This window comes from Miniopterus schreibersii (genome assembly GCF_964146895.1).
Source record: "Miniopterus schreibersii genome assembly, chromosome: 1".
Lineage (NCBI taxonomy): Eukaryota > Metazoa > Chordata > Mammalia > Chiroptera > Miniopteridae > Miniopterus > Miniopterus schreibersii.
Window position 1 is genome coordinate 2,135,001 of NC_138101.1, and position 15,759 is coordinate 2,150,759.

Sequence of the window (15,759 nt, forward strand, 5' to 3'; positions counted from 1 at the left end):
TGACTGGCACCTGAGAGCGGCTGGCTGTCACAGTCCCTGACACTGTCCCTCTAGTCCAGAGACCTGGGCTTTCGTGTGACAAGTCCTCACACTTGCCCTGGTGTGGCTGTTCCAGGACCTCCACCTTCGGAGCTCACATTTCTGCCACCAATCAGCAGCTACCCTAGACCCCAGGTGTGGGGTTGAAAGACTCCTGAATTCAGTCAACAGTTGGAAGAGTCGAGATTTCCCAGTAGAACCAGACGTCTGGCTGTTGTGTAAAGTCCTGGAAGCCTGGCCACATGGACAACATCCCCAGTCGCTCCACCTGGGGGAGCTGAGGGTCTGCTTCCCTTCACGGAAAGGTGAGCTCTCCAAGGCCCATGGCCACACTGGGGGATCCACGGTTCACTAGTGGGTATCCTGCAGGGGTGAGCTGTGACCCCCTTCCCTGGGCCTGGTGGGGGCCCAGTGGGAGCCCAGCTGCCAAGCCCTGGTGCCCTGGAATTCCTGGAGGCCCCCGCACTCCTGGACAGCCTGGGCTGACCTTCGGCCCACCCGGTGTCCAGGGGAGTGTACTGGGCACCGTGCCAGGGACGCCAGGCCAGGTTTAGAGGGGTCAGGTCCCAGGCTGTCTGCCTTGAGGGCCCTCCCCCAGGTCAAAGGCCTTGGGGGGGCAGCACCTTGCTCAGGCTTCCCCTGTGCCCTTTGGTTTCAAGGGCTTCAACCACCCAGCCAGGTCTATACAGTGCCCCCGCTTCCAGATGTGGAGACCTTGGCCCCGAGGTGCCCGGCAATGGGGGTAGAATCTACCCCGGAAAGTCCCCCGGCCGGGGTCCTGCTGTGGGATGTTCCACTGCTGAAGTCTTTTGTGCTGGAGATTCAGTCTCTCATGCGGCTGGGCCGGGTCAGGAGCCCTACGCTTGCTCCCAGCTCCCCGCAGACAATGCTTGCCTCCCTCTGGTCCTCAGTGACCCCGTCTGCAGGCTGCGAGGGGCTGGCTGGAGCTCTCCCTGGGTGCTGCTTATGGAGGAGCCTGCCCACCGCGGCTCCCATGCGCCCCCATGCGCGGTCCTGGCCGGGGGTGAGCCCCTCCTTTCTCTTGGTGAGAATTCCCTCAAGGCCACGCAGCCTCACACCTGCTTCCTTTAACCTAATTTTGCTGGGCTGGGGATTCCTGCAGGAAGCACGAGGGGCCGACCTAAGAGGTGTCTAAACGGTAGAGAATTTTTATGAGTTTATTTGAGCCAAACTGATGACAATTACCAGGAAGCGAGACCTCAACGGATTGAGAGAATGCTCTGGGAAAAGGCCGTTTTATCACTGACTTTATACGTCAGAATCAAAGGGGCAGACCTAAGGGGGGGGGCAGGAAACCCGTGGGGGCCAGTTGGGGGGTGGAGAAAGCAATCTCTGAGATTGGATAGAAAGTAAAGCGGGAGACACACATTCTCTTACAGGATGCGGGGTGGGTACCGGATGGTTAACAATGTGCCGGGGACCAGATAACGGGACGGGTCCTGGGGCCTCCCGCCTGGTGCCCGGCTGTGCCCTGAGGCCCTGGAAAAGGGGGAGTTGCCCTGACATTCCGAAGGAACCTTATCTTAGATGCAAAAAGACAATAGGCGGGCTCCGCTGAGGTGAAGACCGACCTTTGTCGGGGGAGATCCTGGCCTAGGACGTGACTGCCGACGACCCGCCGCAGTGGGAAGCTCTCATCGCGGGCCGGCCCCTGCTGTTGCCTCGGCTCTGAGCGTGAGGCCCCCCGAAGGCCTCCCCGGGGCGCGTCAGGTTCAGTGCGTGGCCCCTTCTCACCCACAGGGGTGTCTTTGACGTGGATGCCGGTGGCATTGTCTCGCCCTGGGGACTGGCCCTATGGAGCCCAGAGTTCACTGCAAAACAAACAAATCTAGACCTAAACTTGCCGCTGCATCCCTTTAAAGGCCATTTTAGAAATCTCGCTTAGAAAGAATACACAGGAGCACCCTCCTTCCACCAGCCGTGACCCTGAGGGGTCCTTCCAAGAGAGTTTCCGACACGTGCGGGAGCCACAGTGAGTGACCAGTGAAGGGGGATGGTGGCCCTCAGGGCCCGAAGGAGCCCTCGGGGAAGACGGCCCAGAAGCTAGAAGGGCCTAGGAAATGAACGAGCGACAGGCCCAGATTCCAGGACCCCTGCACCAAAAGCTCTGCGTTAAATGGAGGGTCTTGCCCTGGCGGGTAGCTCAGCTTTTAGAGCATCTTCCTGATACACCAAGGCTGTGTGTTCCATCCCCGGTCAGACTAAGTGGAACAACAAATCTCTCTCCCTTTCAAATCAAATCAAGTCAAATCGATAAAATCAAATCAAATCAAAGGCTGGGCTTGGTCTGTTTCCCTCTGGGATAAGCTGGCCAGGGTGGAGAAAAAGCTGTGCCCTGCGGGCCGGGTGGGGACTGGCATGACCCCATCAGCAGCTTTACACATGGAAAGGAGGTTGGGCAACACCCCAAGGCCACGGGGACTTGGTTCTGAATTGGTCACCGAGACTGTCCTCACCACCCTCCGTGAGCCGGGACTCCCTCCAGGTCCAGGGCCCACCCAGGCCAGGGGGCAGGAGGAATTTCTGGGTGAGGACTGATGCTGGTGGCAGAATAAATGGTGATTATGGAAAGATTCTCAGCTATTCTCCAAGGCTGGAGGGAGGAAGGGATTTCAAAACGTCGTGGATGGCGGCAGCCCGCTTTTGCTTTTGAGGCTGCAGAATGTTTGCTGTGGTCACGGGACTGGCGTGGCCAGGCGTTCACTGTCCACTGTGCTCTTCCCGTATTTTCCTTGTGTATCATTTTATAATCAGATGGTTATTTTTGTAATCAGAACAAAATGCAATTAGTGTGATAATAAAAAACATCTTTTGGGCCCTGGCCAGGTGACTCGGTTGGAGCACAGTCCCATACACCAAAAGGTCTCGGGTTCGATTCCCAATCAGGGCACATGCCTAGGTTGCAGGTTCCATCCCAGGTGGCAACCTACCGATGTTTCACTCTCCCTTCCTCTCTCTCTAAAATCAATAAACATATCCTAGAGTAAGGATTTAAAAAACAAACATGTTTTAGGGGCAAGGTTATAAATGAAAGTGTTTTTGAGAAAACTCAGCCCAAGGACAGGCATACCAGGCCACAGGCCCTTGAAATCCAGGCTCCTGGGGCCTCTGCCCAGGTCCCTGGCCCCCTGATTCCATCTGGCTCCCCAGTTTGCGATTCATTAGGGTGTCATCACCTGCTCATGGTGTGTCTCCCTTCCTCCCAAGCCCCACCTCCCAAGCCCCATTGTGAAGAGCCCCAGAAGCCTGGGAGGAGGGGCAGTTCCTTCCCTGGGTGACTTTGAGCAAGTCCCTCCCCTTCTGGGCCTTGGTTTCCCCCCTCTAGACAGAGGGTCAGGACAGCTCCGTGCAGGTCTGGGTTCTCTCGCTGCTCCATCCAAACCTGAGGGGGAGGCTCCCTCCCTCCACCGCCCTCTCGTGGGCAATAGGAAGACTGACCGTGAAGTGCTCCTACTGGTCACTCGAGGACCCTGTGAGGTAAGATCCCTCTGCGTGACTCAACGTCTAGAGGCCACGTTCCTATAGTCAACCCTCTATCGATGAGAGGGATGTGGCTCCCCCAGGGAGTGGTGATCTGGGTTCCCCTGACACTCCCCACGTGCTAGATCCTTCATTCTTAATCACGTAATGAAAGAAAGTCGAGCCTAAGAAAAGACTTATGAGTGTATCTGAGCCAAACCGAGGACAATTGCAGGAAGCAAAATCTCACCGGATTGAGGAAATGCTCCGGAGAGTGGCAGTTTCGCAGCTTATTTTATCCATTAGAATAGAAGGAGGAGACGGAAGGGGGGTTACACCAAACCCACGGGTGGTAGATTAAGAGGGGGGAGAAAGCAAAGTGGGGAAATCTCTGAGGTTAGATAAACAGTGAAATGGAGAGACACACACTTCTTTTGCATTGGCGGGTGCAGGACAGTTAACATTTACAGAGCTAGAGAGGGCGTGTGGGCAGCAAGTAACAATGTGGTCCTGGCTCTGATGCAGTGGTTGTGCCTTTGAAGGTCTGGGACAGATGCTCTGACATTTCAAAGGAACGTTATCTTAGATGCACAAGACAGTAGACAATTTCAAAGGTATGTTATTTTAGGTGCACAAGACAATAGGCAATGTCAAGGGTAAAGGCTGACCTTTGTCAAGGAGGCTACAGGCCTAGGACGAGACAACCCACCGTGACCCCTTTCCGTTAGGAATTCTTATGTTTAGACCATCCTGTGTGGCTGCTTTGGTCTTTGGATTTGTAAGGCCCACCATGCAGGTCTCCCGTGAGCTCGTCTGGTTTAGTATGTGGCCCCTTTTCATCCACAGTATTAGTGACTTAATGAGGTCCCTCACCCGTGTAAGGTCAGGGTGGCACCGCCGTCAGCTCCTCAGAGGAACCTTGGGTCATGACCAATCTTCCTGAAAGCCCATCCCAACGTCACTTCCATGCAGAGCAGCTTCAGGAGAGCGCAGCTTCTGTCCGGGGCCTTTCCTTGCCCTGGAGACAGTGTTCACACTGGCGACGCCGGGGCATCAAGTGCTGGGAGGTGATGACCAGCTTGGGGTGACAATGTGGGCTCAGAGGCTGGGCTGCTGCATGAGCTGGTCTCACTGTCAAGGGTACTGCCTTGGAGTCCCCTGCTGGGCGTGACCCCAAATTGTCATGGACAAGTAGGGACACGGGAAATCGAGGTCAAGCGGCTAGGAGAGCCCGGTGGATTGTGGCCGGCTGGGGTTCCCGTGTGACCCTGCTTCTTTGGGCCTCAGTTTTCTTCTTTCCAACGGGGAGCCCCTAGGCCTGAGCTTTCCTCCCAGGCCCTTATGGGGAGATGATACTGGATTGAATTGTGCCCCCACAAAAGACATGCTCGTGTCCTGCGTCCCCAGGCTTGGGAGCATGACCGAATTGGGAAACTGGGTCTTCAGAGGTGTAATTAGTTAAGATGAGGTCCTGCTGGGTTAGGGCCCTAAGTCCACAGGCCTGTGTCCTTGTAAGGAGAGGAGACTGACAGAGAAAAAGGCCTCGTGGAAACCCGGCAGGGATTGGAGTGGTGCAGCCATAAGCCAAGGGATCTGGGGCTGGCCAAAACCCCCGGAGCTGTCGGGGGTGCACTGCCCCCAACACTGTGATTTCAGACGTCTGGCCCCAGAGCAGTGAGAGAACAAATTTCTGTGGTTTCGTTCCGCAGCCCCAGGAAACCGGTCCAGGTCCTGCTGTCGTTCCTCTGCCGCTGGCTCCCAGCCCGGCTTGGTCTGCAGAGGGAGCTCACCCCTGAGCTTGCTCCCCTCCCTCCCTCTCCGTCTCTCTTCATCGTCCGACCCCTTGTCCGTTTCTGCTGCCCAGGCACAAACTTTCCTTACAAGAATGGCCCCAAACCCGAGCCTTGCACAGCAGAGTCATTTCCAGACCCGGCCCGCAGCTCCTGCCTCAGGCCGCCGCTGGACCGAACCATCTCTTGTGATTTTCTGCGATGACCAAACGTGGCCAAGTCCTCAGCCGCGCTCAGCGCTAACGGCGTGGTTGAAATGACGGGATCGATTCCGCCGCTACAGAGGATCAATGTGCGTCTAAGCCCCGCCGCCCAGGTCCCCTCTCACCCGCCCGGAGACTCCAGGTGACCGGCAGGAGTGGGGGGGTGAGGCCGGGCCTGAGCCAGCTGAGCGACCCTGGTGTGTGGCCCTGCGTTCGAGGGCGAGGCTCCGAGAGGTGAGCTACGTTAATTGTACCCCTGGTTTCAAGTGGCCCGGTTTAAGTTATTGAGAGGTTGGAACGATCCCACAGTGAAATCATATTTCATTTGACTCTCTGTTTGGTTGTGAAGTAAATCGATTTCGGGGCTGGCTTTGGAGGTGAAGGAAGGACAGAGAAGGCTGCCGTTTGGCAAGAGAATGCCCGGAGGTGCCCTGGGCCATCCAGGGCCCCTGGACTCTGTCTGCCTCCCGGCCGTAGCACACCTGTGGCCACAGCCTTTCTGCACAGCTGGGTTTTCAGGGTGACGCGTCTCTACATCAGGCCCCAGGTGAGCCTGGCCATGCCCTGGAGGCCCCAGGATGCTCTGGAGACACCATCATGAGATGGACCCAGCCCCACCTGGGAGACCTGACATCTGGTGCAGGAACCAGGCAGGAGACAAATGGCAAGACGATGTAGTGATGTGACAGTGACAGCCAAGGCCTCGGGGAGCAGAGGTGGGCCCTGGCTTAGCTGGGGGCCAGGGGGGCTTCTCTGCCTGGGGGATCTGCAGCAAAGTCCAGGGGGTGAGGATGACCTCTGCAGGGGAGGGTGGGGCATTCCCAGCAGCCCTGGGGGCAGGGGGTGAGGTTCAGATCCCACGGGACAGGGCCCTCTGGGCTGTGTTTCTCACCCTCTGCTCAGGCCTCTTGTCTCATCTCCTGGCCTCCCCTGTGCCCCGTGGGGGTGATGACAGACCCAGGAGGGACTGCAAGCTCTCTCTTCAGAAGGGCCTGGGTGTGTGTCCCAGGCAATAGTTTGCATTTGGGTAAAGGCCTCAGTTTCTGCATCTGTAAAATGGGATGACAACAATGATGATGATGATGACAGAGGTCGTCTGGCACAGATGGGTCCCAGGGCACAGCAGCCCTGGTTGTGACTGCTTACCTGGCTTGGCCCTAGGCATTCTCCTCAGGAGCAGTTTATACTTACCCTCGGCTCCCTCCACCTGAGCATGAGTCTGGCCCCATTGGGGGTTAAACAGAACCCCTCATCCAGGCTATTCTGCCCCATACAAGCAGCTCCCAGCCCCTGCGGACCTGGCCCCTCTCTCTCCCAGTTCCTCCTGCACCGGCCTCAAGAAACCCAGGTACATTCCCCCTGACCAGCCGCTGTGAGGTGGGTACTGTGGTCCCCCGTGCCCTCCAGGCCCCGCCCACCACTCCTCATTCAGCTCTTCCAAGACCTTCCTGCCTCCCCAAAGGGCAATAACCATTTCAGGACAAATGACCCAAATTGTGAAGCAATCTGCAAGCCCTGGGAGCAGGGACAGGTGCCTGTGCTTGTCACAGGGGCATTGTCACAAAAAGAAAAACGTCTTTACCCACAGGTCTCCTTAGGAAGCCCCTGCAGGCGAACTATTCCCCAAAGACACGCCATGAGTGCTGTGCTTTTAAACGAAGCAGGTGGTCTTGTATATTTAAAGGTGTCTGTGAAAGCATATATTTGCATTTATTATTTTTGGGTTTTATGATCACCTTTGAGTAACCAGAAATGGAACCCCCAAATTATAACCTGGTGCCCACAGGAGAGCAGAGTATGGCTTAGGGGAACTTGACCCTGGAACCCAGTGGGCCAGGGGTCTGAGGTTGCCCTCCCTGTATCCTGCCCCCACCATCACCAGAGCAACCCACAATCCTGAGAAGAGGTGGGGTGGGTGGAGCTCTTGCTATCTCTCCTGGCCTCCTGCTGACACCGGGCAGGTCCCCCTGGGAGACCCAGGTGCTCTGCCATCCTGTCCTCCAGGGCCCAGCTTAGCACAAGCAGAGCACCAGTCCGAAAGCCAGGGGAAAGGCGGAAATGCCACCTCCAAGTTCCTCCTCACTCCCGAGGTGGGTGCTGTGAGCCCTGCAGGTGGACTGCCCGAGGCCCATTGAGGCAAACCCCGAGGGACCAGTGCTGCAGGTCCTCAGAAAGCTCCACCCTCCTGCGATTCCCCCAGTGAGTCTCTAAGCCTGTGGGGTAGAGGCCAGAGCCCTGCTTCAGGGTCGTGGGAAGGACTGAACCAAATGGAACATGCCTGTCACCCTTAGAGGGGGAGAGAGGGGCACCACTGCCCCAGACACTCAGGCTGAGAGGCGGAGCTGCGACGGGAGCAGCGTGTCTGGCCCTTCAGGTGCTCCTTCTGTTTCATCACACCTGTTCTGGGCAAGGCCCTGGGGGCAGGCGATGGAGCCCTGCAGCTGCACGCCAGCCACTGAGCAGGCCTCCCGGGATGTCAGGGGGTGTGGGGCTGAGGCCAGCTGGCATGACCAGGGCTGGTTCTGCAGGACTTCTGCTCTCCTCGAGAGTCATGGGGCCAGAGAAGAACATCTCCTTCTGCCTCGGTACCCCCAGAGTCCACATTTTCTGTGGCCAGACCTCCTCCCTTGGTGACAGCATCTCCACGCAGCCCTGGCCCCTCTCCCCAGCAGTGCCAGGTCCCGGAGATTCTGCCCCCGAATGCTGGTCGGGTCCAGGCCCTCTGCACCCCCTGCAGCCCCCTTTCGTTGGTACAAGGCACCAGTGGGGTCCACCTGCGCCCACCAGGGGCCTTCCCTCTCTAGGCTCCATACCCTGTGCTGGGCGCCTGACGTCACAGGGGGCAGTCAGTCCCTGAGGAGGACGGGCCCGGCCTGTCCCGGGGCCTGGGGGACGCGCGCCCCCTCCCCAGCGCCGCCCCAGCCCGACCCAGGCGCAAGCCCTGCAGCGCCAGGAGCGGGGTGCGCGGCCCTAGGCCTGGAGGCGGGAGCCTGCGCCGAATCGCAGCCGGCTCGGGCCTCGCCCGGGGAAGTGGGCAAACCCTGCCGTGCCCCGCCGCCGCCTCAGTTTCCCCTTCTGCAAACTGGGGGGGAGGGGGTGGTCCCAGAAGGTATTCAGGCCCTTTGCAGCCCCACGACTCAACCAGAGCGGCACCAAGTTCGCTTTCCCCGCGGGCGCCATCCTCGGCACTCCCGGTCAGCCAACAGCTGGCGCCAGTCAGGCCGCCAGCCAGGCCACCAGCCGGGCCGTGGTGACACCTCCGCAGAGACCCACGAGCGGCTCCGAAAAGGCCGCAGCGGCGTCTCCTGCTTGCGCATGCGCCGGACGCGCGCGGCCTGCCGGGACTTGTAGTCCATCGGTGAGGTGGCTGGGGGCGTGGAGGCGGAAAGGCGGGGGCCCGGCGCCTACACTTCCCAGGGTGCGCCCCGCCTGCGGCGCGGAGGGGCGGGGCCGGGCGGGGCCGGGCGGGACCACCGGGGGCGGGGCCGGCGGGGCCGGCGGGGCGGGGCCGGTGGGCGGGGCCCGGCGCTGGGGTCTGCGGCGGCGCTGCGGGCGGGCGCGGCGGTGCGCGGAGCCGCGGACCCGCGGACGCGTGCAGCTCGCTCCGCCGGGCGCGCACCTGCGGGCAGGAGCGTCGGGCTGCAGCGGCGGGGCCCGCCCGACGCCGAGCCGCCGCGGGGATGAGCGCGGGTGAGTGTGGGACCGCCGACCGGCGCTTTCCCCTCGCGGGGTCGCCGCGCAGCGAGGGCTGCGGGCGCTGCACCTGCAGCTCCGGCGCAAAGCGCCCACCGGCTCCACCCAACTTTTGCTCCGGGATCTTGCGGTCTCCGCGCCGCGCCCCGGTCGTGCGCCCCCGGCACGTAGCTGTGCCGCGCGGGCCGGGCCCCCTCCCACCGCGCCGGCCGGGCGGCCGCGCCGCGCTGCGCTGTCTGGAAGGCGCCACTGCTCCGCTTCCCACTGGGGTCCGGGGCGCCGCAGGCCACGGGGGCGGCCAGGATGGGGAGCGCGCGCCGCCGCAGCCCCCGGCGCGGAGCTGCGACGGTGACACGGGGGCTTTGCGCAGGGGGCGCCGCCCTTGCGCGGTCCCCGCGCGCCTCGGTCCTGGATCGGGGGCGCCCTGGTCTCGCCCGCGGCCGGTTTTGGGGGCGCGGAGCTGCAGGTGTGCGCCTGGCCAGCGGTCTGCTCGGGGTCTCGGCCGCCTCGCCCCTGCGCGTCCCCGCAGCTGCTCCCCGCGCCGCACCCACCCGCGCTCGCGGCCTCCGTGCGCGCTGGAAAATCCCTCAGCCAGCCAGCCAGCCAGCCAGCCGCGCCTGTGCGCTTGGGGAAACTGAGACCTGGAGCTCGGAGGCCTTGGGGGATGAGTCTGCATCCAAGCCCGAGAGCCCCCGTTTTGACAGCCTCCTGGGGCCCGGCCCTGCGCCGCCGCCGCCAGCTTATGGGGACATTCCTTGTCAGGGAGGGGCTGTCACCCCATTTTTCAGGGTGGGACCGAGGCTGACGAGCTTTAGTCACTTGCTCAGCTCCTGCGGCAGGGTGGGGACTCGAACCTGGTGCTTCCTGACTCCTGCGCTCTTTCCTCTGAGCCTGGCTCCCCGTAGCCTGCAGAATGGCCCTTGACCATGGTGCAAAAACCAGTGGGGACAGCTGCTTCCCCTGGAGGAAGGCGGGACTGGGGAGGGCGTGTGCGTTTAGTGGGAGAGTATTGAGTGCTCTGGGCCTGGGGGGGGGACGACACTGTGTTTCCAGGGATCCCCCTCCCGGGAAACAGTGCCTTCCCCCTCCCAACCCAGGAAGGAGGGATGGCACTGGCTGTGGGCGTTGGGAGAGTGGCTGAGAGCAAATGGCAGGTGGTGGGAGGCGGAATTTGCCGGAAGAGGATTTCTGAAATGGCCAACCTGTTATCCGGAGGCGGCTTGGGAGCAGGGCCCCCCAGACTTGTCAGGACCTCTAGACACATTTACCTAATGGGAGGCGGGGATAATGGCAGGATGCACACAGGGTAATTGGGGCTTTCGGTGGCCATAATTGATACCTCCTCCCCTCCTGTAATCAAAGAGAACCCTGGAGGAAGCCCTGGCACCCCCGTATGGGTGGTTGTCCTGGGAGAAGAGGTATGTGGGCACCAGGGGCCATGGGGGTCACAGCTGGAAAGAGCAAGGGGACTGAGGTGTGAACCATAGTGTCTGCTTGGTGGTCTTGGTAGCTTCCTGATTGCTGGTTCCCTGCGCATAGTAGGATCTTAATAGCTTGTGATGGACATTGCTAGATGGTCAAGTTCACCTCAGTCTTCCCGAGTTAACCCAGCCCTTTGGAACAGGCAGTGAGCATGCTCTCCCATCCACCTGTCACTCACACCCCAGACTGTCCCCAGCCCATGATCTGCACAGCAGTAATTTCCACCACACTTACGGGGGCGGGGGAGCAGTGTAGTCCCTTGTGCCTGGCGCTAGGCTCTAATGTCTGCCGACTGTGCACATCTGGCAGGTCAGGGGCTGCCATCGTCAACAAGGACAGGTCCCCTGATGGCCCTCCCCGTGGGAGGCTGGCATCATTCTGGTGCTTGGCGCCAGCAGGTGTGGCCGGGTGTCACGTGGTCCCGTCTCCAGCTGCCCAGATGGGCTGGATGGTCAAAGCCCGAGGCAACCTGTGCCTCCTTCCCTCGCCCGCGTGCCGCTGGGGCTGCAGGGGCGTCTTCCCTCGGTCTGATAACAGGGACACCTTTGAGAGGGCTCCCCTGGCCCTGAAGCCCCACGAAGCCGCCTACTTGTTTCGTTGCATGTTGACTCCGAGTGGCTGGGAAAATTGTAGGAGACGGCGTTTTGCACCAGTCAGATCCTAATCCAGCACACTGGCTGTGGGCGCCCCTTGCCTCAGTTTCCCCATCGTACGGAGGGAGTGCCCTTAGCTCTGCCTGCAGGGCCAGCCCACAGGTGATGGCGCCCCAGTAGGTGATGAGTGTGATGGTGGCTTCAGAGCTTCACAGCCCACGCGTGGTCACGATGGGTCAGAGTGGAGCTGAGGGAAGAACCTGAGCTGGGAGGGGCTCCTGTGTCAGCTGCCAGCAGTGACCACCTTGAGCAAGACCCGTGCTTCCTCTGAGCCCGCTGTCCTCCCTGGGGGCTGCAGGTCTGGGAGGCAGGATCCCCCTGGGGGTCAGAGGCTCGTGGGGCATTATGCTGTTCTGCCGGGGCTGAAGTAAGACCAGGGGCCGAAACAATGGATATGTATTTTCTCAGAGTCCTGGAGGCTGGAGTCTGAGATGAAGGTTGGGGAGGGTTGGCTCCTCCCAAGGCCTTTCTCCTTGGTGTGTAGATGGCCGTCTCCTCCCTGTGTCCTCGCGTGGTCTTCCTCTCTGTGTGTCTGTGTCCTAATGTCTTCTTCGTATAAGGACGCCAGGCATATTACATAAGGACCCACCCATAGGACCTCATTTTACCTTAATTACCTCTATAAAGGTATTCTCTCCAAATACATTCGCCTTCTGAATGTCCTGGGGGTTAGGACGTTAACATATGGATTTGGGGGTGGGACACAATTCCGCCTGTAGCAGGGGTGCAGGGCCAGGTGGAGAGCCTGGGTAGCTGGCTCAGCCAACTTCTGTTCCCATGGCTACTGTGTTAGCATCAAGGAGCTGGAAGGGACCCGGAGGATGCCCACCTACCTACCCAGTGGGGAAACCGAGGCCTGGAGAAATAAAACAATTGTCCGTGGCCAAGGAGAGTGTGGCAGAGCCACAACCCGAGCCCCAGGCCCCGTCTGGTTGGTGCAGGTCCCAGTATTTGGAACAGAGAGACACAGTCCTTCACCCAACCCAAGCGCAGGCAGTGTCGTGGCCACAGATACGTCCCCATCAGCATCACCAATAATAGCGAAAAGTGCGAGCCCTCAGTGGGGAGGGAGAGACAGGACGGTAGGCCCACAGCCATCCAGTCAGTCGAGGAATGTTTTTAAATGCCTACTGTGGGGAGTTTTTAATGCTAGAAGAAAATGCTCAAGAAAAGTTTAATTTATAAACTTTTATAAACATCATATATGACCGGCTCTCTGCAAAAGCAATGAAGGAGAAGAGCCTGGAAGGAAACGCCCCGGTGTCAGCGGGAGTCCTCCTCTGTCGAAGGCCGGGGAGAGCCAGGCTTTCCCCACCTGCATCTTTGAATTTCTGCACCTTTCCAGAGTCTCCTCCTGTGCCCGCTTTTCTTTGACGCGAGACACCGAGTGAAAGCAGGAAGGCGGTGCGTCCCAGTCGGAGGGGCGGGCGCCTGGTTTGGAAGCCCTGGCTCAGCGAGACGTCCGGACGGTGCTGCCCCTCGGGGCCGCTGGCCTTTGTCTGGGGTGGAGGGCTCCCAGGTGACAGCATCGTGGAGCATCTCATGGGTGGGGTGCTGGTGCCAGTTTCCCTGTGGCTCCATCCGAAGTCAGTGCCGCGGAAGACAGGATCCTGACCCAGAAAATCACCAGACGTCGCGTCTGAAAAGGCGGGCCGCGGCCCAGGAGCCTTGGCCGGCTCTGGCTCGGCCTGGGCATCACACAGATTTCCCCACGGTCAGGGCCACTTCATAACCTGCCACCCGAGACTTTTTGACCCTTTGTGGTTTCTGTCCATGGGGTAGTTTGGGGGAAGATGGCGTATTTTCTACCATCAAGTCCTGAGTTTGGTGAAGTTGAGGACAGTCCAGTCTTACTGTCCCGGGAAAGCGAGTGTGACCCTCACTTACGGAGAAGCCACCTGTCAGACACCCTGACCCTTCAGAGTGTCACCTGGGTCATGGGAGAGCCGTGAGCTGGCCAGGGGACCTCAGCAGTGACAGGAGAGGGGGAAGGGCCCCGCCCGTGGAGGCGCCTGTCCTGCCTCGGTCCTCGGGGCCAGGTCAGCCGCTGTGGCCGACAGTGGCAGCAGCTGGGGCGCTGGGCTGCTGGACGGGGGCCGGACCCCAGTCCCCTCCCCTGTGCAGACATGGGGCTCCCTCGTGCCCCTTGTTGCCCCCGCCTCGGCAGGGTGTGGGCAGGCCGCCCCTGAATTCGAGTCTCTTGGGCTCAAATCCTAGCTGTGCTGCCTGCCAGCATCGTGGACGGTTGGGCCTCCGTGTGCTTCCGAGGCCACCTCCCGCCAAGGTCCCCTCAGGGACTGAGGGTGCCAGTGCTGAGCCGGGGGAGAGGCTCAGAGGCAGGGACCGTGTAGGAAAACCTGGGTGGCCTTCAGATCGCCGCTCACGCTCTTGGGTGAGGATAACACGGTCCTGCGAGCCGCCCGGGGACCAGCCAGCTGTGTGCCAGCCGCACGGCTGTCCCGAAGCCCCTCCGCAGGCAGAGCAACCTGAGTGCGGCATCTCTGTTTACTCGGGATGTTTCCATCGTCGGGCGGTCTCAAGGGTGTCACAGCACCCTGCTTCAGTGTCAGGGCAGCTGTGCCTCCTGGGTGCTCCCTGGGGCCCAGCGCCCGGCCAGGCGCTCCTGATATCCGATAACACCTCTCAGGGCCACCGGGGGTGTCCCCGATGCAAATGGGGACATGAGTGCCCAGGACGGCCTGTGGGTTGCCTGGTGTCACATAACTCCATTTGTAAATGAGAGTGGATTTGAACCCCACTGTGCCCAGACCCTTGTCTGCCCAGTTGGAGGGGCCCTGGTCTGTTCCCCTCGATTAGCTGGCTGCCGTGGCAACTCATGGGCCCCTCATAACACGTGGCTGAGAGTTTGAGATGGATAAAGCTTGACCCATGTGGGGCGTCGTGACGATGCTTCTTAGCGGGGCGGGTTGCACATCTCATCTCCTTATCTGGGCCCTGAACTGTTGTCCCGTCTCCCGGGTGCCACCTGCCTGCACATGGCCGGGAAGGCAGAGCCTCTGCCTCAGTGGGGGTCGTGGCCCCTCCCGGGATTTGCTCTAAGACAGCTTGGACCATGAGGCAGAGTTTCACTGTGTCAAGCCCCTGTGCCTCCCGGTAACCTTGACCCTCTGACCCTGCACTCTCAGCCCCACCCTCCCAGCCTTGTGTGTGACCTTGGGTGACTGCCTTCCCTCAGTGTACCTGTCTGTAAAAATGGGCCACTGTCATCCTCAGATGTGTGACCCTTTTCTCCTGTCAAATCCGTCCCCTCCACTGTCACATCCAGAGAGATCAGGTGGGTCTGAGGCCAAGCCATTGGTTCAGGGAAATAGGCCGTGTTGGCCGTGAGGTTTCCAGTTGCCCTCTGCCGGGTAGGTCTCGGGATGTTTTCACTTTGCCCCGTACGTCCAGGAGCCTGGTGTCGGGGGCCTGGACAGCCTGGCAGGGCGGTGGCACCTGTGGAAGTCGTTCTGATTCCGAGTTGGCTGAGTGGCTGCGTCCCTCGAGTCTGTGGGTGGGGTGGGAGGGTGGGAGGAACTCTTTGAGCCCTGTGACACCCACTTTTCCTTGGACTCAGCTGAGAGCAAGCCCTACTGGGCGTCTTATGCCTCCGGTGGGCTTCCAGGCAGGTGGCAGTCCGGGGGTTTACCAGACGGGTTCCATTGACAAGTGATGTATTTGGGGCCTCTGTGCACCGCTTGCCTGGGCTGAGGATTTCCAAGCACTAGGGAGGCAGGTTCGGCAACTTCGAAAGTACGGTGGCTTTGGGGTCAGGCACAGCTGGGCTGCTGTCCCAACTGTCACCTGCTGGTTGTGTTCCTGCAGCTAGGTTGCCTAACTGCTCCCTGCCTCCGTTTCCTCACCTACAAAGTGCAGGTAACAGCCCCTGCTTTTTGGGATTGCTCCTGGGTTGTGGTGTCAAGGGCCTGGGGCCAGCGGGCCTAGGAGGTGGGTGGAGTGGTCTGCACCTCAGCTGCATGGAGCCTCCAAGGCAGACCTGAAACTGCACCCTGTGGCCACTGTGGAGTCGGCTTACAGGGGGCTTCCTCTGTCGCTGGCCCTGCTCCCTCCCCCGCTCAGCTGACCCAGTCCTGTTCACAGCTTCTGTCCAGCCCCCAGAGAGCCCCCAGCACCCTTTATTAGCCCTGGATCGTCCTCTATGCTTGGATGGCCAGCCCAGCTCCGAGCTCCACTGCGGCTGTAGCTGCTGGTCCTCCCCCCCCCCCCCCACAGCAGCCCACCCTCCTCCTGCGTGTGGCGCACTCAGTTCTTCCTGAGGCTTTGGTTTCGTGCTGAGGACCGGGGTTTGGAGAGATGATCTGGCAACACGATTCCAGTTGGCAGAGCAAGAAACTGATGCCCAGCGTTGCTGCAGTGCACGGTGCTCTGTCCCCTGCCCCCTGTCCCCTGTCCCCTGTC

General features: G+C 60.5%; 1 protein-coding gene across 19 annotated transcripts in view; it reads left to right on the top strand.

Moving 5' to 3' along the window:
• The first annotated feature begins 9,037 nt into the window (after positions 1-9,037).
• Positions 9,038-15,759, top strand: part of ABLIM2 (actin binding LIM protein family member 2) — a 96,626-nt gene continuing 89,904 nt past the window's right edge. For 7 of the 19 annotated variants that reach the window (XM_081130933.1, XM_081130953.1, XM_081130955.1 and 4 more), the window contains exon 1: positions 9,058-9,202. In XM_081130933.1, coding sequence (XP_080987059.1) covers positions 9,193-9,202 — 10 coding nt within the window. In that variant the 5' untranslated portion in view covers positions 9,058-9,192. Of the gene's footprint in view, positions 9,203-15,759 lie in introns of all 19 variants that reach the window. The other 12 variants (XM_081130937.1, XM_081130946.1, XM_081130943.1 and 9 more) reach the window with 7 other exon arrangements.